General features: G+C 44.4%; 2 protein-coding genes across 7 annotated transcripts in view; one reads left to right on the plus strand and one right to left on the minus strand.

Annotated features, from left to right (window-relative positions):
• Positions 1–443: 443 nt before the first annotated feature.
• Positions 444–17,302, plus strand: NOCT (nocturnin). Its single transcript, XM_035111773.2, has 4 exons — positions 444–728; positions 11,599–11,868; positions 12,585–12,941; positions 13,375–17,302. The coding sequence occupies exons 1-4, from the start codon at positions 512–514 to the stop codon at positions 13,851–13,853; spliced, it is 1,323 nt and encodes a 440-aa protein (XP_034967664.1). The 5' UTR covers positions 444–511; the 3' UTR covers positions 13,854–17,302.
• The window catches only part of ELF2 (E74 like ETS transcription factor 2), a 45,006-nt gene continuing 40,204 nt past the window's right edge, over positions 13,954–18,755 (minus strand). For all 6 annotated transcript variants that reach the window (XM_035111778.2, XM_035111779.2, XM_060278605.1 and 3 more), the window contains one exon: positions 13,954–18,753. In XM_035111778.2, coding sequence (XP_034967669.1) covers positions 18,126–18,753 — 628 coding nt within the window. In that variant the 3' untranslated portion in view covers positions 13,954–18,125. The remainder of the gene's footprint in view (positions 18,754–18,755) is intronic.

The following is an 18,755-nucleotide window of genomic DNA, read 5'->3' on the forward strand; positions in this document are numbered from 1 at the left end:
CCATGCAGTGCGCGGGGGGAGCTCGCGCAGTCAACTCAGCCCGGCCTGTGCTCCCGAGTCTCTCTGCCCGCGCTGCTTCCACCGGCTTCAACGAGCGTCGACCTCGCCTCTTGAACTGAACATGGGAGGAAGAGCTACACTTCTGCGGGCGGGAGGCTTGAGTTGCCGCCATCCTTCCCCCCTCCTTTGCGCTTGGGAGCTGCCGGTTGCGTCAGTGCCGGCTGAAGGCGTGAGCCGTGCCTTGTGCCGGCTGAGCTCCTGTCTGCGGCAGTTAGCGCCTTCCGCGTGCTTGTGCTGAGAAGCCTGGTGTGAGCTGCCGCCCTCCTGGGATTCCCCTGCTGCTCTTCGTTCCCCGAGGGTGTGTGAGTGCTCGTGCGCGCCTGTTCCTCCGGCTCCTTAAGGCGGCGAGGCTGCGCGGCAGGTTCGCTTGAGCTTGTGAGTGACCTCATTCGGGGCTCGTTTGCCCGGTTCTCCGGTTGTCCTCGCCCGGTTCCCCGAGGGCAGCGTTATTATGTATCAGAGCCCCGCTCGGTCCCTGTGCTCGGCGCTCTCCAACCTCTGCTGCGCGCCTTCCTCCGCCACCTCCTCGACGCTGCTGCTCCGGTCTCCGGCTCCAGTCAAGAAAGCCCTTTCCCCCCCTGCCATCCTTGCCTCTTCCGCCGCCGCCGCCGCCCCTCACTACGGCTGCTCTGCGGCTGTAAGCTCGGGGGCTGCGAATTCCCAAGCAGGTGAGTACCTAGAACCCTCGGGGGCGCCGAACGTTCCATGGATGGAACACTGGGTTTCGGACGTTCTAACAAAGACGCGGGGTGGGGGCTGATCGGTCGAGAGGTGGTTGCTAAAGGGGTACAGGTACCCGGTAGTCTAACGAGTTCCTCTCCTGCAGGGCCTTAACTCTAAGGTTCACGGCAAGTGGCATCATCATTTGTCTGTACAGTAATGTATCTTATCAATCCTTACAGTAGCCTTGTGAGGTAGGTCACAGTTCCGTTTTACCCATGGATAGCTTGAAGTGAGTTTTCCAAGCCAGATTTGTGGAGCCCACGGTCTACCACGCTTTCCACTATGCTAAGCTCTGGGATGGTTTCTTTTTTATTAAAAGGGGGGGGGGTATCCAGAGGACATTTTGCTCTGCTTTTGTCTTGGTTGAAGGCTGGACACATGCTATATACAAGGCTTCTGATTTATTTTAAATATATATTATTAATGAGGAGCCAGCCATCAGCCCCATTTATTAAGTAAATGAATGCAAGACAGCCTTAAACTGGCAGCTGATTCATTAAAAGCTTCCTCTTCCAGAAAGTCAGTGAATGGGATCTCATGCGAGGCATATATTACATACCCCGTAGGAAGCACTCTCAGTTTTACCACCTTGTTGAGATAAGTTTTTGCATCCTTGACTAATTCTCCAAGTTACCTCTGCGCTGAGAAAAGCATGTGCTGCTTGGGGATTTCAAGGAGTGCTTTTTGCATATTCCCCCTCTAAATATGCCAGAGTTCCTGTTAATCATTACTAGATGTATTTTTGCCCAGGGAAAAGCAGTAAGGCATATCCTGCTCTTTATCTCCTTCCCCACAGAAAATAGTTTTGTTTAATTTGCAAAACGACGCTGAGGAAATCTGCAGTGCCATACCTGAGCGTAGGTGCACATTTGGGTTGTAAAAAGTACAGTATATTCCTGCGTATAAGACTACTTTTTAACCCAGGAAAATCTTCTCAAAAGTCAGGGGTCGTCTTATACGCCGGGTCGTATTTCTTATATGGCGAGTATATCCCAAACTCTATATTTAAACTGGGAAAGTTGGGAGTCGTCTTATACACCGGAATATACGGGTATAGTGATGCTTCAGAGAACATTTTCGATAAACTATAACATGTTCCCCTCTGCTGTAGTTTGTCAGCTCATTTTTGCACAGCCTGTGACCCTTTCCATGTGCACAATGACGAATGGTTTTAAGGAACTGAAATTCGTCTAGACTTGAAAGCCACTACTCACTATGGGTTGTTAAAAGTACTGGTATTTGCTAAAAATGCAGAGATGGAACAGGATCAGAAAAGGTCAAACAAAATGTTTGAGGGGGTGGAGCAACTTCCCCTATGGTGAAAGCTTACAGCATCCGTGGCTCTTCAGTTTAGAGATAAGGTAAGGAGAGACATAATGAAGGTCTATCAAATTACACATGAGGGAGTAGAGAAAGTGGACAGAGTAGTTTTTCTCTCTCATAGATAACACTGGAACATCCAATGCAGCTGAATGTTGGAAGATTCAGGACAGACAGAACAGAAGAAAGTACTTCTCACAGCACATAGTTAAACTATGAAACTCCTTCCCACAGGAGGCAATGATGGCTAGCCAGCTTGTATGGGTCTTTTTTAAGGACTTGACAAATTCATGGAAGATAAAGCCATGTTCTAGGAAACCCTAGCCTTGTTACTTGAACTCTGAAAAAAGAAATTGTAACCATCAATGAAACCTTTTTAAAAGGCTTGTGATGCAGTCCTCTGCATGTCTACACTGAGATAAGTCCCTATTAACTTCAATGTGGGCCAGTGTGTATACGATTGCAGCCTCCATTTGCAATTCAGAAGATTCCCCCGCCTTTTAGTGCTAACTAATGCCAGCTAGGCCAATAACATTCAACCTAAGCAGAAAGATCTTGGGTTCTCTTTAACCTGCTTGGGTCTAGGTGTTGGCAAGCTTCTTAGGGTACCTCAATCATTCACTGAGAATGCATCTTATATAAGAAGATCATTGCTGAATTCAGCCAAAAGCCCATCTGATCCTGCATACTGGTTCTAGCATTGGCAAGCCGGATACCAATGGGAAGCTTTCAAGTAGGACTCAAGGGCAAAAGCATTCTTTCAACTTGTGATCCTCAGAAACTTGTGTTCTGTGTACAGTAAGCCCGCAATTTACACAGGGATTACGTTCCAGGGATGGTGCCTGCAGCCAGAATCGCATATAGTCAAAACCCATTGGGTTCAATGGCGGGTGGGATTGCCAGAGTCATTCCCCCCAGATTCCTGCTCCCTTTCTGCCCCTTTCTGTTTTTATTTTTTCCTTTGCCACACAAATCAAGGTGGCTGCACACAAGTTAAATGGGTGTCGGTTGTGGGCTTACTGTACCTCCATCAAGAAGTTTCTCTGGGTTACCCTCGAGAAGAGCTGTTCGGCAGTGGAATTTGCTGCCAAGGAGTGTGGTGGAGTCTCCTTCTTTGGAGGTCTTTAAGCAGAGGCTTGACAGCCATCTGTCAGGAATGCTTTGATGGTGTTTCCTGCTTGGCGGGGGGTTGGACTGGATGGCCCTTGTGGTCTCTTCCAACTCTATGATTCTATGATTCTATGAATTTAGGGACCCTTTTGGCAGAGAGCATAACAGCTGCTTGTGGGCTGTCACTTCAGTCCATTGCTGAAATGTGGGTCTGTAATGTTAAAATGGGCCTACTTTTTGGCCACTAACATTCTCAGAAAAAGATCCTTAAAACAGGAGTGCCCTGAATCCATGTATGCCGTTTTTCATCATTTTTATGGAAGTCTGCCTCTTTTGTAACTTAGATTTGGAAAGTTTCTTAGTCGCCGCCTCCCCGAAGTTGAGTCATACTTGAGAAAACCTAGCTATTTGGAGCTAAGTCTTCTTGTCATTTTCTCACCCACATTGCTGGCAAGGGAAAGGGTTTTTGCCCCTGATTAATTTGCCACTTTTTCTCACAAATGATGTAAGAGAAGAGGGTTGAAAAATCTGCAGTAAAGCTGCAATCATAGTGCCATTTACGTAACTACAAAGGACTTCTACCTATATCCATTTGAACTATCTTAGTTTGAGAACTGTGGATCAGCCTACGCTTCTTATCTTTCTTCCTTATTTCCCTGTGTTATAAATCACTAGATCACTATAACCATGGCCATATCTCAGTGATAAGGTACATGCTCTGCAAGCAGAAAATCACAGGTTCAGTCTTTAGCATACCAAGTTTTAAAAGTATCTGGTAGTGGTGAGAAAGGTGGTCTGCCTGAGATGCTGTGGTCTCTGTAGACAATGCTGGAATTGATGGTACCATAGAGGATGTTGTCTGGTCCTTGGACTAACCGAGAGGTGTTTTAGAGATACATCAATATCCTGACATTTCCCTACATTTATTATCTTCACGCTCAAAACCCATGAAGCCCTTTGAAATCTGCAGAGGTCTTGTGATTTGGTTTTGTGGAATGAGTTGCTCATTGTGAAAGCATTTGAGGGGGAAAGGGTGAGACAAAAGTGCAATACAGCATTTCAGTTTTAGACCGGAAGCAATGAATTTGCTTTTTGTTTCTTAAAAAAACACACAGAGTGGTATGTGATGAAATGTACTCTGAATAGACTCACTGAAATCAGTTAGCCATGATGAACTCATGTCCATTTTTTAATTGGCTCTACTCTTGAGTATGACTTAGGCGCCATCTTCTGCACTATCCATTTAAAGCAGTATTAAACCATGTTAAGCAGTCATTGCTCCCCACAAAGAATTATGGGTACTGTAGTTTGTTAAGGGCGCTGAGAGGAGTTAAGAGGCTCCTATCCCCTTCCCAGAGCTACAGTCTGCAGAGTGGTTCAACAAATTTTCTACCCGTGCCATGCTGGGGTGTAAACAGGGCTGTTGGAGGTCAAGCAGCTCATTCACCAGCTTTCCCCCAAAAAGAGTGACTGAAGGCTAGGAATGCTCTTGGGTTTAGGATACTGAATCCAGCCAAATTGTTGTATGGTTGGGAGCCAACTGGGCCCAGTAAGATCCACAAAACAGAGAGAGTCCTGATTGGTTCCAGTGTTTTAGAGCAGGCATAGGCAAACATGGCCCTCCAGATGTTTGGGGACTACAATTCTCATCATCCCTGACCACTGGTACTGTTAGCTAGGGATAATGGGAGTTGTAGTCCCAAAACATCTGGAGGGCCAAGTTTGCCTGTGCCTGTTTTAGAGAATCTCCTTATGGTCCAATGTTCATTAGGAGTACAGGCCCGTTCTTGGGACATTCTGTCATCCCATGGCAATCCATGATGCTTGGGACCAGCATGTTCAGGTTTAGAGTTGCCCACTCATCTGGAAGTGCTATTGAACTGATTGCAGCTTGAGGTTTGTGTGTGTATTTATATACATAACATATTATAGGTATAACTTAGGTTGCCTGCCTAGGCCCACTTACTGGGGGAAGAGCCCCATTGAGCTCAGCTGCATTTACTTATGAGCAAACAAGCTTTTAGGATTGCAGTGTTAAAGTGGCTCTAACAGCTGCTGGTGTGGGTGCAGGAGCGCTGGGTCGATCTGTCGATATTGGCATTCTGCATGGAGTCTACTGTCGTTACATCAGCATTATTGATTGACTTGCTGTAGCTGACATAGGCATGGTTACACAACTTGCCTGGCCAATTCTTTTGCATCAAGGTTAGATAGAAGTAGCTCAGTTGTTCCTGGTGGACTTTCCACACCCTTCATTTCCTAGGTTCCCTTCTAAAGCCTTGCTCATAGCTTTCTAACTGTGGCTACCCAGATATCGAGTTGTATCAGAGCAAGCAGTTATAATAATCTCAAAATGAAGAGCAGATAGCAAGCTATGTGAAATCTACTCCTAAAGTCCATTGGGGAAACTTGCATGTTCTTAGGAAGATCTCTGTGCTTTGCTTACTGAAGGGAAGGTGCTGCTGCAGCCAAGCTGTGTTGCAATGCAGCAGCATTTCCCAAGCAGTTTATTTCCAGGGGAGAAGCCATGTTAGCCACCTTAAAGGCTGACAAGCTTTTGTGGACTTCAATCCAATTCACCAACAGATGCACAAACTGTTGCCCTACGTTACACGTATGTATGGTTTGGGGAGGAGGTCAAGAGAGAAATGAAATGCACAGAAGTACAGGTGGCGATAATTTTTTAATTAATGGTAATTTGCAGTACAGTGGTTAACTCAGGCACCCCTGGCGTTGGTTAGCTAATTTGCACAATTTCCTACAAATCCTTTGCCCCAGTCCAGTCTCCAATGATTCCACAGTCCCTCTTGAAGTAGTAATTAAACAGTTAGACATGATTGGAGTCTTCCTTTAAAGTTCATTTGCCCCAGGAAGGCAACTCTATAAGGTCGCATGCAGATTGTCCTAGGTTGAAATGCACCTCCCCCCCCCCCCAATGCACACCTGGCTTTTGAATACTGCCATTTCTTAAGTCAGATTTGTGTCCATTTGTATGAGTGAGCTGAGCACCATGATTTGGAGAAAACGAATCAGATCTGGTTGCAGGCCGTGTGGCTACACCAAATGGGAGAAAAACACCCCCAAGATATTGCAGCAACTCAGGGTGATTCAGCATGATTCGGTTACCTGCAGTTACAAAAGCAAAATCTTGGTCTGGGGAGGAGAAGAATGACCGTTGTTCTACTGTGTGCAATCCTGTGTGTTGTTGTTGCTCCAAAGATCCTCTTTGGGCTGTTGCTAACAGAAAATGTGTGTATTAACTATGGACTCTGCACAAAGAGAATGAGGCAGGCAAAAGATAATGAGGGAGAAGCACGGGTGAAAATGTCCAGGCAACAAGCACACAATGTTTCAGAACTACAGGATTGCTTTTTTCTTTTGTCATTTGCTTTGCAAGGTACTTCGGGAACACCTCATTGCAGGCATTCAGGGTAGTAAGCAGTTTATACCTTTCAGGGTTACTTCAGCAATGGAAACAAGCTGGAATAGTATTATGCACATACTGTCTCTTCACTGATTGAATATTTTATATACTGCCTGTCTTGAAAGCTTCTCCAGGCAGCATTGCAGTAGCAATATAAATTGCAGTATAAAACATTACAGCACAAATGCAATAAAATTAAAATCCAAGTGCAATCAGTAGTCCAAATAAATCAAAACTTGTAACAACTGGCGTTGGGAACCAACAAGGCCAAGGTAAATAAAGAGGCCCTAACTGGAGTTAATACCTGCTGTATGGAATGCAATGTATAGTCTTGGCTTCTAGGGAACCCCAATAGGTCCTCTAAGTTCCTTCATTACTTTCCCTGATCAGAAAAAAGCAGCCCGCCGTTTAGGTCACTAGTCTTCAGCTGTTGAGTTGGGACCCACAAGTGCCTTTTCCACTTTCCCAGAGTGGATCACTGCTAAGTTTTGGGTGTATAAATATAGACGTGAAGGAGCTTTGTAACTTTGGGGAAGGACTGGTAGCTCAGCAGTAGGACTACCTGCTTTGCATGCAGAAGGTTCTGGGTTCAGTCTCTTGCATCTCTAGGTAGGACTGGAGAGCTTGCTGCCAGTCAGTGTAGGTAATACTGAGCTAGATGGACCAATGATCTGACTGAAAGGCAGCTTCCTGTGTAGGTCTGGAAGGAAGGAAGATGGAGAAGAGAGGAGGAGAGAGGACACATACACACACAAAATGCCAAAGTAGGTCCAAGCTGGGGCAAAAGTGCCATCTCGTATTAAAAAAGTTGAAGACATTAAAATGCTGGGACTCTGTACCCACTTTCCTGGGCCCTCTTGAACTCAGTGGGGCTTGCTTCCGAGTAGGTGTGTCGAGTTGTGCTGTGAACCAGCAATTCCCTCTCCAGAATGCACATTCCAAGCCTAGGTGTGTTGCTAAAGTTTTAACATGTACTCATTAGTCTATAAAGCACCATCTCATGCAAGAGCCAGTGAACTTTCTGGAATTTAGTTGAAAGGGCAATGATGATAGAAAATCCGCTTACTCACTAAAGGCGGGCTAGAAAGTGGTTGCGTAAGGGGACTGCTAAGGTGTCTGGGCAAGAGTGCTTGTCTTGTTATATAAGTCAGGGGATCTGAGTTGCACAGTACAAAGAGCAATCAGGAGCTGTGCATTTCCTGTCAAGGGAAGCCAGTGTGAAGTGGAGCTTGTGTGTTTCTCTTTTCGCAGACTACACTGTTCAGTCTCCTGGTGGATTGAGTGGGCGAGGGAATGAAAATAGCGGTTTAAAAAAAAAAAAAACACCCCACCCACTTTGCATTGACACAAGAGCTTCATGCAGATAAGCTACCATGGGGTAGCCTCCTTTGGTCTCGTGACCAGCGCTTCAGCATGCAGCGGCGTTGACTTGCCGTGCAAGAGCAGATTTTAAAAATCTCGTCTTTTCTAGAGTTGCTAGGGGTTAATTGTGACAATGGAGGTTCCATTGGACGCAATTTTGTAAGAGGCCACTAGGTGTCGCCAGAGGGCAAGGTTAACAAAAAGAGAGACTGCTCACGTGACACCAGTTCTGTGGGAGATTCACCATTAGAGCTGTTTACTGCGCACGTTGATGCATTCTTCCGGCTTTTCAGGTGTGTATGCAAAATTAACAGCCTCGTTCAATATTGTGTTTTCATTAGAGATGTATTGCAAAGCTTAGTGCCTGAGACTATCAGAACTGTAGAAACCCTCGAAGTGTTTACGAGTTTGTACGGGTGATCGGTTCCATTTCTACTTCACATAATTTTAACCTTTATCTAGCAACTGTTGGGACAGGAATAGAGTAACAAAGGAGACCCGCCGGGTCATGTCTTTGGAAATATGGTTATAAATCGGCAGCGAGTGTTGCCTTTCCTATTCGAAGGGTGCTGTGATTGTGATTTGAGGCCCCTATTACTTAGCGTGATTTTAATTCAAGGCTGCTCTGTTAATATGCAAGAAGAAAATTCCAAAATTACTTGCATTTTTAATATTTTTTATATTATGGGGGGAAGCCAAGCAGCAACCCTTTGCTCACTTACCATGGAGTAAGTCCCATAGAACTCAGCAGAGCAATCTTACACATTTATTCTCAGAATTGAAATGATGTTGCTGAGAAATCAAGTAAAGGAAACTAACTTGTTTTCAGATAACAAATTTTAAAATGCAATGCAGTCATGTTAGTATGTTGTAGTGCTTTTTGTGCAGTAACTCTGATCGCTGGGTTCACACTTCCGGCCCCCCTTAACTGAAACTTGTCTTTGAAAGTTAACCTTCCTGCACAGCCTTAATTGGTAAAAAACGTTCTGTTAGGCAAATTTCCTTTCTTCCAGAGGCATCCTTTCCTCTTTCCCTCCCCCTCCTCTGTTCTTTAGTGGGTAAAAATGAAATGCAGTATAGTCACAGCTTTTAATCTCTCTGTTTGAGAAATATCAATGATGCAGCAATAGTCAGCACAGTGACCGATTTGGCCTTCCTGTGGTGGTGGGAAGTCAAGTCAGGCATTGCGAAACCTGGCAAGCATGGGCGATTACGTAAGGAACCAGACAGTTTACTAAGAAGTGCCTGCCCTTCTATGTTTGTTTTGCCACACTTTGGGGTATCTTGCTATTTCTAGCATAAGTAGTTGCATTATGCTGTCTGGCGGAAAATACCCAGCAATGCAATAAAGTCATTTTTGGATTTGAGTAAAAAGAGCACAGAGGGAGAAAGGGAGAGAGAAGGAAACTAGCAGTTTCTTGTGACTTGGGCAGATTGTGAGATATAAAGTTTAAAACCCCTAAAATTGTGAGCTGAGGTTTACACATTTTAAGAGGGGGAACTGCACACATTTAGCTTGGTGAGGGGAGTGGGATACTCCTTTATCTGTCCTTGACCTTGTTGTAAAGTTAATACGCTCTTCCGTGGCTTTTTAACAATGAGATTTACCCTTGAGGGAAGCATTAAGAATTATCTACTCAAGTTACTCTGGAAAACGAAGGCATGCCAGGACTGGGAGAAAATTATATCTTGCATGGAGGTTTCCATGTCTGTAGCTAGTCTTAATATCTGCTAGACTGTGTATATGCGGACAGTTGCAAGTAGAAGATGGTATTCATTTATTTGTTATTTTGCCCCTTATATGCTGACCCAAGGAGTTGCTTTCTAAAACCCTTGTTTGTTCGAGGAAGCAGCCGTTTCCCAATGGAGGGGGTTTGGTGATAACTGAGTGACTCCAACATGTGAATGTGACACTGACTCATAAAAGTGGCCCTTTTTGTGTTGGCAGCAAGGAAGATTAGGAAGAAGGAATAGGAGAAAATAGCCGTGAACTGTAAGTGGGATTGAGAAGTCTAAATCTGAAATACATTTGGTGTGGTAGTGGAAGCTCTCTGGTTATAGTATCACTAGAAATTGATGCTTCTGTTTGATTTAGTAGATGCCTTGCTTTAAATTTTGCATTTGAAATTGTTTGTGTTTCTATGCTTTTGTTATGGCCTTCGGTTAGCACAATAAACTTACTGAACTGAACTTAATATCTGCCTCTGCCACTCTGCAACACCTGTTCTGCATTTCTTTGTTCTGGAGTGCCTTCAAAACCCTAGTACATCGCATCTCTAGTTACGTAAAAGAGTGGGAAGCCTTTTGAATCAGGGTGTGTTCTGAAGCAACCCAACAGGATTAACATTATGCTTATATAGAAGCTTGCCTGAATTTTATCTTCCGTTTGATGTGTTAAACTTTGAACTACATAATAAAAAAATTCCTTCAGTAGCACCTTAAAACTAAGTTTTTATTGTAGTATGAGCTTTCGTGTGCATGCACACTTCGTTTTTATTTTGTTTCGACTCAGACCAACACGGCTACCTACCTGTAATTTGAACTACATAGTAACCTCATAGTAAATAAAAGTAGAAGCAGTTTCAGAGCTACTATGGTAATAATTGGGCTTCAGAAACCTTGAACAAAGAAAACATTTTATTGGGGGGGGGCATCCCCAGGCAGTCACAAAAGCCCTGTTCAGTTGCTCTCTGCTCCCCACCCCATCAGTTACCATTAGTACTTTTTAAATAATAATTTTATTATTTATACCCTGTCCATCTGGCTCTGTTGCCCATTGTAGGAGGGGGAGAACTGGGATGAACCCCTTAGCTCTGGCCCTCCTGCATGCCCCCTTGTCGTTCCTGCAAAAAAACAACAACAACCAATCACCCCGTTTGGGGGACTGTCTGCAGCGGCGGGGGTGGAGTCCGGGTTCTCAATCCATCTACAGCAGGCATGTCCAACAGGTAGATCGTGATCTACCAATAGATCACTGGACGTCTGTGGTAGATCACCGGTAGATCAGTGGCTCCCCCCACCTAAAGAAGTTAAAAAACTTTGGCTCCCCTAAAAAAAACCTCAACACCTTTGCCCTGCACCCCTAAAATGACCTGAACCACCAAAAACAGGGCTTTCCTTCCTAAAAAAACTCAACAACTGTGGCCTGTACCCCCCAAAAGGGGGTAGATCACTGCCAGTTTTTAACTCTGAGTAGATCGCAATCTCTTGGAAGTTGGCCACCCCTGATCTACAGGAGAAGAAAAGGGCTGTGCCAATGGATTTGTCCTTGCTCTCCCCATCGCATGATGGGAACTGTGGGGCAAGGGGAGCAGCTGGGCCAAGAATTTTCTACCTGTTTTATCCTTTCAACAACACTGAGACGTAGATTAAGCTAAAAGTTGGGGACAGGCCCAAGGCCACCCAGTGAGCTTCATGGTGGCAGGTCCTGTACTGGTTCTTGGGTCACATGTATTGCATTATGGAGGGAAGTGCAGTGGTGAATTCATTTGCTTTGATTTATGTGCAGAAAACCTTCCTCTGTGTTAGCTAATCAAGGATGGGTGTTTACTTATCATGCCTTCAGTGATGAATTTGCCTCTTCTTTGCTTCGTTTTCAGTGTATTCCATGGGCAACAGTACCAGCAGGCTATATAGTGCTCTTGCAAAGACTCTGAGTACTGGTGCTGTCTCCAAACACCAGGAATACTTGGAACAAACGGATCCTGACTTCTTGGATCCCATTGATCCCAAGGATCTGCTTGAAGAATGCCAGATGGTTCTTCAGAAACGTCCTGCCCGGTTCCAGAGGGACTTTGTGAACCTGCAGACCAGCTTTTCCAGAAGCCACCGACCTATTAGGGTCATGCAGTGGAACATCCTTGCACAAGGTATAAACCCTGATTCTTGAGTCATTGTAGAGTCCAAATGTGGTTGGGGTTGGGAAAATACAGAATACAGTTGATCGCTCTCCTAGAGTATAATGGGCAAAAATCGAGGAGATCCATGCGGAGAAAACATGGAAAATCTGGTGTATTGACATTGGACTGTGGCATCCAAACAGCATCAGCTTATATAATATTTTTGAGACTTGAAAAACTATGGGCAGTGTCTGCTGAGGAAGGGTTCAAAAGGGCAGGGTTTCTTCTATCTCTATACATAATCAAGGGGAGAACTGGGGGCATCAAAAGTAGAAGCTCTGTGAAATGAGCAGTATGTAAGTTTGGTTACCTTGCATCATTTGCAAGCTACAGAACTCTGATCCATTTTATTTTTAAAAACACAAGTATGTGGTAGACACAGCCTTGGGTATATACAGTAGATATCTGCTGTTTTTGTAAGGTCCCTTGAATGATTTCATGGCAGAAACAAAACAGGAGGTTGAAAAGTACGGGGTATTTTAGAAGCTTGAGATGAGTCTTTAGACACACATCTCACCACATGCTTAAACTGCTTCTAGTCTCTTAGCTGGCTAGTAAAAAATAATTTCAACTTTTGTGGGCCTATATTGCAACGCTTTTCTAACAAAGGGAATAGGCTACTTGTTTTCCCACAAGTGTGTTTTGGAAGGGAAAATAATGCTATGGATTTATTGTTTTCCTTCCAGCTCTTGGAGAAGGCAAGGACAACTTTATTCAGTGCCCGAAGGAAGCCCTGAGGTGGGAAGAAAGGAAATGCCTCATTTTAGAAGAGATCCTGGCATATCAGCCAGACATCTTGTGCCTACAGGAAGTGGACCACTACTTTGACACCTTCCAGCCTCTGCTCAGTCGGCTGGGCTACCAATGTACTTTCTTCCCTAAACCGTGGTCTCCATGTTTAGACGTGGAATGTAACAACGGGCCAGACGGCTGTGCCTTATTCTTCCTCAAGGACAGATTCACTCTGGTCAACAGCACCAACATCAGGCTGACCGCGATGAAGCTGAAAACCAACCAAGTAGCCATTGCTCAGATTCTGAAATGTAACTGTCACAGTGGCCGGAGTGGACTACTTCAGAGTAACGACGCTACGCAGCTCTGCATTTTATTCTTTTATTGGTGCTGCGTATTTACAGTGCTCAAGTCATTGCTATTTACACGGAGCGATGTTGTCAGTCGGTTTCAGAACCTCCTAATGGCTTTTGGCGCGTCTTTCTCCAACACAAAAGCTTTGGCAGACCCATCCTCTTGCCCCTCCTCTTCCTGCGTAATTCTGGAGTTGGAGGGATGGGTCTTCCCCCCTTGCTTGCCCCTTCCTGTCCCACCTGGGACCCTGGCTCCTCTACCTTGCCTGAGCCTCGGACACGACTTCCTGCTTCCCCACTAGAATCGGAACTCTCCCTGCTTTCCCCTTTGCTCGGGGACGGGCTTGAACTCAGGAGGGGAGGGACTTCGCGATATCCCCTGTCCCTCACAGTAACGAAACCGGCAAACTGTTCTGCACTGCTGTGACTCACCTGAAAGCTCGCAACGGCTGGGAACGATTTAGGTCTGCACAAGGAGCCGATCTTCTTGAGAACCTGAAGAAGATCACCCGGGAGGCAGAGGTCCCTCTCATCATCTGTGGCGATTTCAACGCAGAGCCCAGCGAAGAGGTGTACAAGGAATTCTCAAATTCTAGCCTGAACCTAAATAGCGCTTACAAGCTGCTGAGTGCTGACGGACTGTCAGAACCTCCCTATACGACATGGAACATCCGACCCTCTGGAGAGTGCAGGCACACCCTCGATTACATCTGGTACTCGCAACATGCCTTAAATGTGAATGCTGCTCTCTGTCTCCTGACTGAGGAGCAAATTGGACCCAACAGGCTACCGTCTTTCACTTACCCCTCAGACCACCTGTCTTTAGTATGTGACTTCACATTTAATGAAGATCCCGACAGGCTTTTATAAATAGGTGCAAGTAGCTGGATGTGTGGGTGTGTGGTTGTTTTTTATATTTAAAAAGATGTACTGTTTCTGCAGTGGCCTTTTAAAATGGGCTTCTGAAGACTTTTGGGGGGGGTTATTTATGAACGGAGAACTAATGGTTTTATTTTCAACTTTCTTGTCGAAAGACACTTTTGTCATTAAACACCTTGCTGTGATAGTAGAAGAAAAAACAAACAAAAAAACAAAAAAACATACCGTAGCTACTTAAATTTGAGGCATGCTTTATGTTTTTGCCGTCCCCTGGTTTGGAGGACTGATTCTGTAACAAATGAAGTTCTTTATTTGAAGACCTTTGCTAGAGCAGTTCCCTCAGTGTAGCATGGTTATTCTGTATTTGAACGAAGTGGGCCAAAAGGGTATCACACACAATGGGGTGTTTTTTCAATATTGCAATTAAAGATGTGCTGAATGACCAAACTTTGGTAGTTTAGGACCCGTTACATTTTGAACATGTAAAGGACTATAGCACTGGTGTTAGCTAATTAAAATATTCCTGAACTTGCACTGGATGATGTCTCATTCCTGAGTAAATTGAGGAAAGACTGATCAACCTTGGAAGCGCTATTGAGCTTGCAACCTTTGCTGTGTTGAAGCTGCCCTATTCAGGGGAGAACGTGCCAATTTCCTCTCTGCCTCACAGCGAAGTTGTTTGGGAAGAGGTTTCTTTGCAGAACATTATGGGCAGCAAGAAAGAGAATCTGCTGTCAACCCACAATCACCAAAGCTGGCAAAGCCACAATAGCAGCTGTAAACCTTAATCCCTTTTGCAACCCTGAAGGTCTTATCTTATGGGAGGGAATGTGAACAGGGGCAAACCTGTTTCCTCTTAATGCCAGGTTACCAAGTGGGAAGGCAGCCCTCAAAAGTAGGCAGGAAATGAGATGTCCTCTCTTCTCCATGCATGAAGGACTGTGGCTCGTCTGCCCAACCCAAGGTCTTTTCCCACCCATGTTCAATGCCAGGTTCCCCTTTTTCCCCCTTTCAGGTGCCTGTCTCTTACTTTCCCCTCATTCTCTTGAACAACTTCCTTTTTGTACTTTCTATCCTCCGTCTGTGTCCAGAGTAACTTTGTCAACGTTGCATAGCAACCCTTAGAATTAGTGCAGGAGTCGGAATGGTGACCAGAGGCCCTGTGACACAGATGGACAGTTGAGCCAATTACAGTTGAAGATTTTGGACTGCGTCCAGGGGTGGCTTTGCCTGTGTGGAAAGTACTTTTACTGTTGGAAGGCAGGAAACAGATTTTGTTTGGGGATCCCTGCTACCCACGCAAGACCCCAATTTTGAACTAGCAGGTGCCCTTTCCACCAAGGGGTGGAATCACCTTTGGATTTTGTTAACAAACCACTACAGCTAACACAAAATCATTAGCCCATTACACAGCCAGTAGTAACAACTTCAGGGTTGACATGTTGACTTCCAAGTATGGTAATTCATGTAATTCATAGTGCTAACTGCCCAAGGCGACCAAATATCCAGACCCAAAGGCTCTTTTCAGAGCCACCCACGAGGTTCGTAGAAGAACGAAACCACTATCGTGAATAAATTCAGGTGTTGACTTGGAGAATTGGCTTGTGAAGACACTGGAAAGACCACACATGTTTAAGAGGTACTTTAAAAATAAGATATACATCTCATAAGCAGGTTTGATGCTGCCTAACATCTGCATCCTGCCAACCTAGCAGTTCGAAAGCACGTCAAAATGCAAGTAGATAAATAGGAACCGCTACAGCGGGAAGGTAAACGGCGTTTCCATGTGCTGCTCTGGTTTGCCAGAAGCGGCTTTGTCATGCTGGCCACATGACCTGGAAGCTATACGCCGGTTCCCTCGGCCAATAATGCGAGATGAGCGCGCAACCCCAGAGTCGGTCACGACTGGACCTAATGGTCAGGGGTCCCTTTACCTTTACCTTTAACATCTGCATAAGGCTGTTAGCCAGAAAAGAATGGGTCTTGGCCTGTGTGCATTTGATTTTAAAACAGCAAATTAAAATCTGCTATTTGGGATTTTGCTGAACTGACTCTAGCAATGGTGTCAAATAATTGTTATGATGTGTGTTCTCTTTGCCCAGCAGTAAAAAAAAATCAAGACATGAACTACTGTTAACATTGAGTTACTTACAAAAAAGGGGAAATCCTTCGAGGGAGACTCCATTAGTAAAGATACTGCCCTAATGTATTGCTTAGTTTCAAGGGAAGGGAATTCTCCGCTTAGCTCAAGCTTGTCTGTGTAGTTCCGAACCATGGATTGTTGAATGCCTTCAATTAAATTTGCAAAAGCAAGAAAACTAGATTAAATTATTTTCCCTGTTAAAAGTAGGATTGTCCATGTCTACGCAACTGCTGAAAAGCCACTAAAGTATTGTAAATAGTCCCTGCCAGAAGACTTACAAGGAAGAGGGCTGAGAAGAAAACAAGGAAACTTGTATGTCTTTCTGGCTATTGAGGAGCGTGCTGTGCTCCGGCTGCCTTGGGCCCATGATCGACCCAGATCAAGCCCATGATTGACTGATCGATCAGGATCGATGGGTTGGACATGTCTGCTATGGTACATAGGTACTTTCAACAAAAATGCATTGTACTCCCAAAACAATTTCCCTTCACAGGTTATAAAAAATGCTGCTTGTGTGGTCAAGTGTTGCTGGAAAAACACACAGAAGAATGGGAAACACCAGAAACCACCTCAAATGGTCCTTGGTATCTTTACATAGTTGCCCATTACGTTTAAAATTATTCTGCCGTAGTTTTCCACTGATTCCGCCTGCTCACGTTATGAACTGGCTATTACGGCTATACTGATTCTGTTCCAATCTGCCTCCAACCCACCCATTTTTCTTCCCTCCTTTCGCACTTACCGGTAAATGTTTTGGGCTAACTGTTCCCTCCATCTCCACATTATCCCTACTAATACAAAACCAAGCCAGTAAACACACAGGCCACAATGCACATCTCAGAAGCAAGACACTGTGGAAGCTGTTATCTCTTGCTACATTTTTCATAGCACAATAAGCTAAGCTCCTCCATTTCTTGACACTTCTTCAAATTATGAATTTATACTTTCAGAATAATGGAAGAATGAAACTGCTGTACTGTGTTATCTGGGTGAACACCAGAGACTTTTAAAAAAAGAGACTAAACTTAAATTTCATGTTTGTATTTCAGTAAAACCTACTTGAATACACTTTGAAACAAGAGTACAACAAAATAGAATATACTTTAAATGTTGAATATACAAACTATTATAGTTCATTCTGAACACTGGTACTTCCCTCTAACTTTAACTAAAAAAATGTACAGGCTCTTTTAACTACCTGACAAGAGTTCATGCCAAGCGTGACCTTTCAAGTGACAGAGTAGAAGCTGAAATTGAAATGTATGCACAGATGTCGAGGCTAAGTGGGTGACCCAGGCCTGCGGCAGCAAAAAGCCATCACAACCCTATGGCCACTTTGTCCACAATTAAGAAACTGACAGACTTAACTACCATACAAAATATGTTACATGTAATCCTATAACAATACTGTGCTAGGTATAAGATCTTTAAAAAATTGTTTTAATAAAAAATGCTTTACACAAACAAGCCATTAGCTTATTTCAAGAAAGAGAACTGAAAATCAGTCTAAGGCTTTCGTTTTAAATCTGCTTAAGCTGTATGATACAAAAATCCCTCTAGATCTTCATCTTCTTTTAGAAGCTTTTTAATCCTCTCCTTTAATTCACATTCTAAAATACCTAGTAGCAGAGTTATTCACATAGCACCAGATGAATTCTGTGAAGACACAGTAATAATTGCTGGTATGCATATTACAATGAATCAGATTTGTCATGTAACAGTGAGACTTTCCCGCCGCCCTTCCCAGAGAGACATAAACCAGGAACCCTTCACAAAACCAGCTTAGTGTTCCATGCCTTAGTGTAACTTTGATAATGCAGTGAGCCTCGAGCCCCACTCGACCCCTGAATTTTGCCTTCTTTATCAGCTTAAGCAGTTTCCCACTTTGCAAGAGGCAATTGTGTCAGTGTGAGGATGTGGTTCAATTCCCACTGAAACATGGGACATCAATTCATTTCCAGTAAGTTTCAAACATATGCATAACTATTAACAATTTTTAAAATCAGTTTGTTTTGTTTTGTTAACTTCTTGATTGTGTCCATTTCCCTGCCTCCCTAAATATGTCAGTTTACTTAATTCCACAATGGTCTATGTAATTCATGTCCATAGCTGCCTTTTCTTCATTTCTCGCATGTTACCATCCCCTCCGTTTTCACAGTTACAGGGAGGGCAATAGCCGATGGCGTACTGACCACAACCACATGTGTAACCGTCTTGGTTCCATCTGCAGGCTTTTCTTCCTGAACAAGCTGCAGTGTCTTAACCTCCCGCTCCTGCTTTAAAGCCATTGCTTCAGATTTGACCTCTGGACCTTTTATGACTGCGCTAATAACTCTGGGAGAGGTATGGCTACCTGCCTGCTGGGCCGGCATAGATAGTCTCATCACGGGTGTCCCATGGGCTATGGACACAGGAGTAAGTGCTCTCACGGCTAGTGGCGTTCCAACTATGTTAATGCTTCCTGTCCCAGGCAAACCAGTTTTTGTTTGCAACTGGCACTGCGCGAGCTGCGTAGCAGGGATGGTAATTATTTTCGTAGGCTGCATTGTGATTTTCTCTCCATTTTCAGCAGATGCTGGCATCACTGTAGGGATTGTCTGGATTACGACCTTTGGGGTTGCTGCTGTAGTTGGGCTTGTGCTGGTAATCAATGGTGACCCTGCATTTACTGACTGCATTGCAACAGTCGATATTTTCTGTCCCAGAGATGTCATTACGACAGGCACTTGCATGGCCACACGAACAGTTCT

Source organism: Zootoca vivipara, chromosome 9, assembly GCF_963506605.1.
Source record: "Zootoca vivipara chromosome 9, rZooViv1.1, whole genome shotgun sequence".
NCBI classification, from domain to species: Eukaryota; Metazoa; Chordata; class Lepidosauria; order Squamata; family Lacertidae; genus Zootoca; species Zootoca vivipara.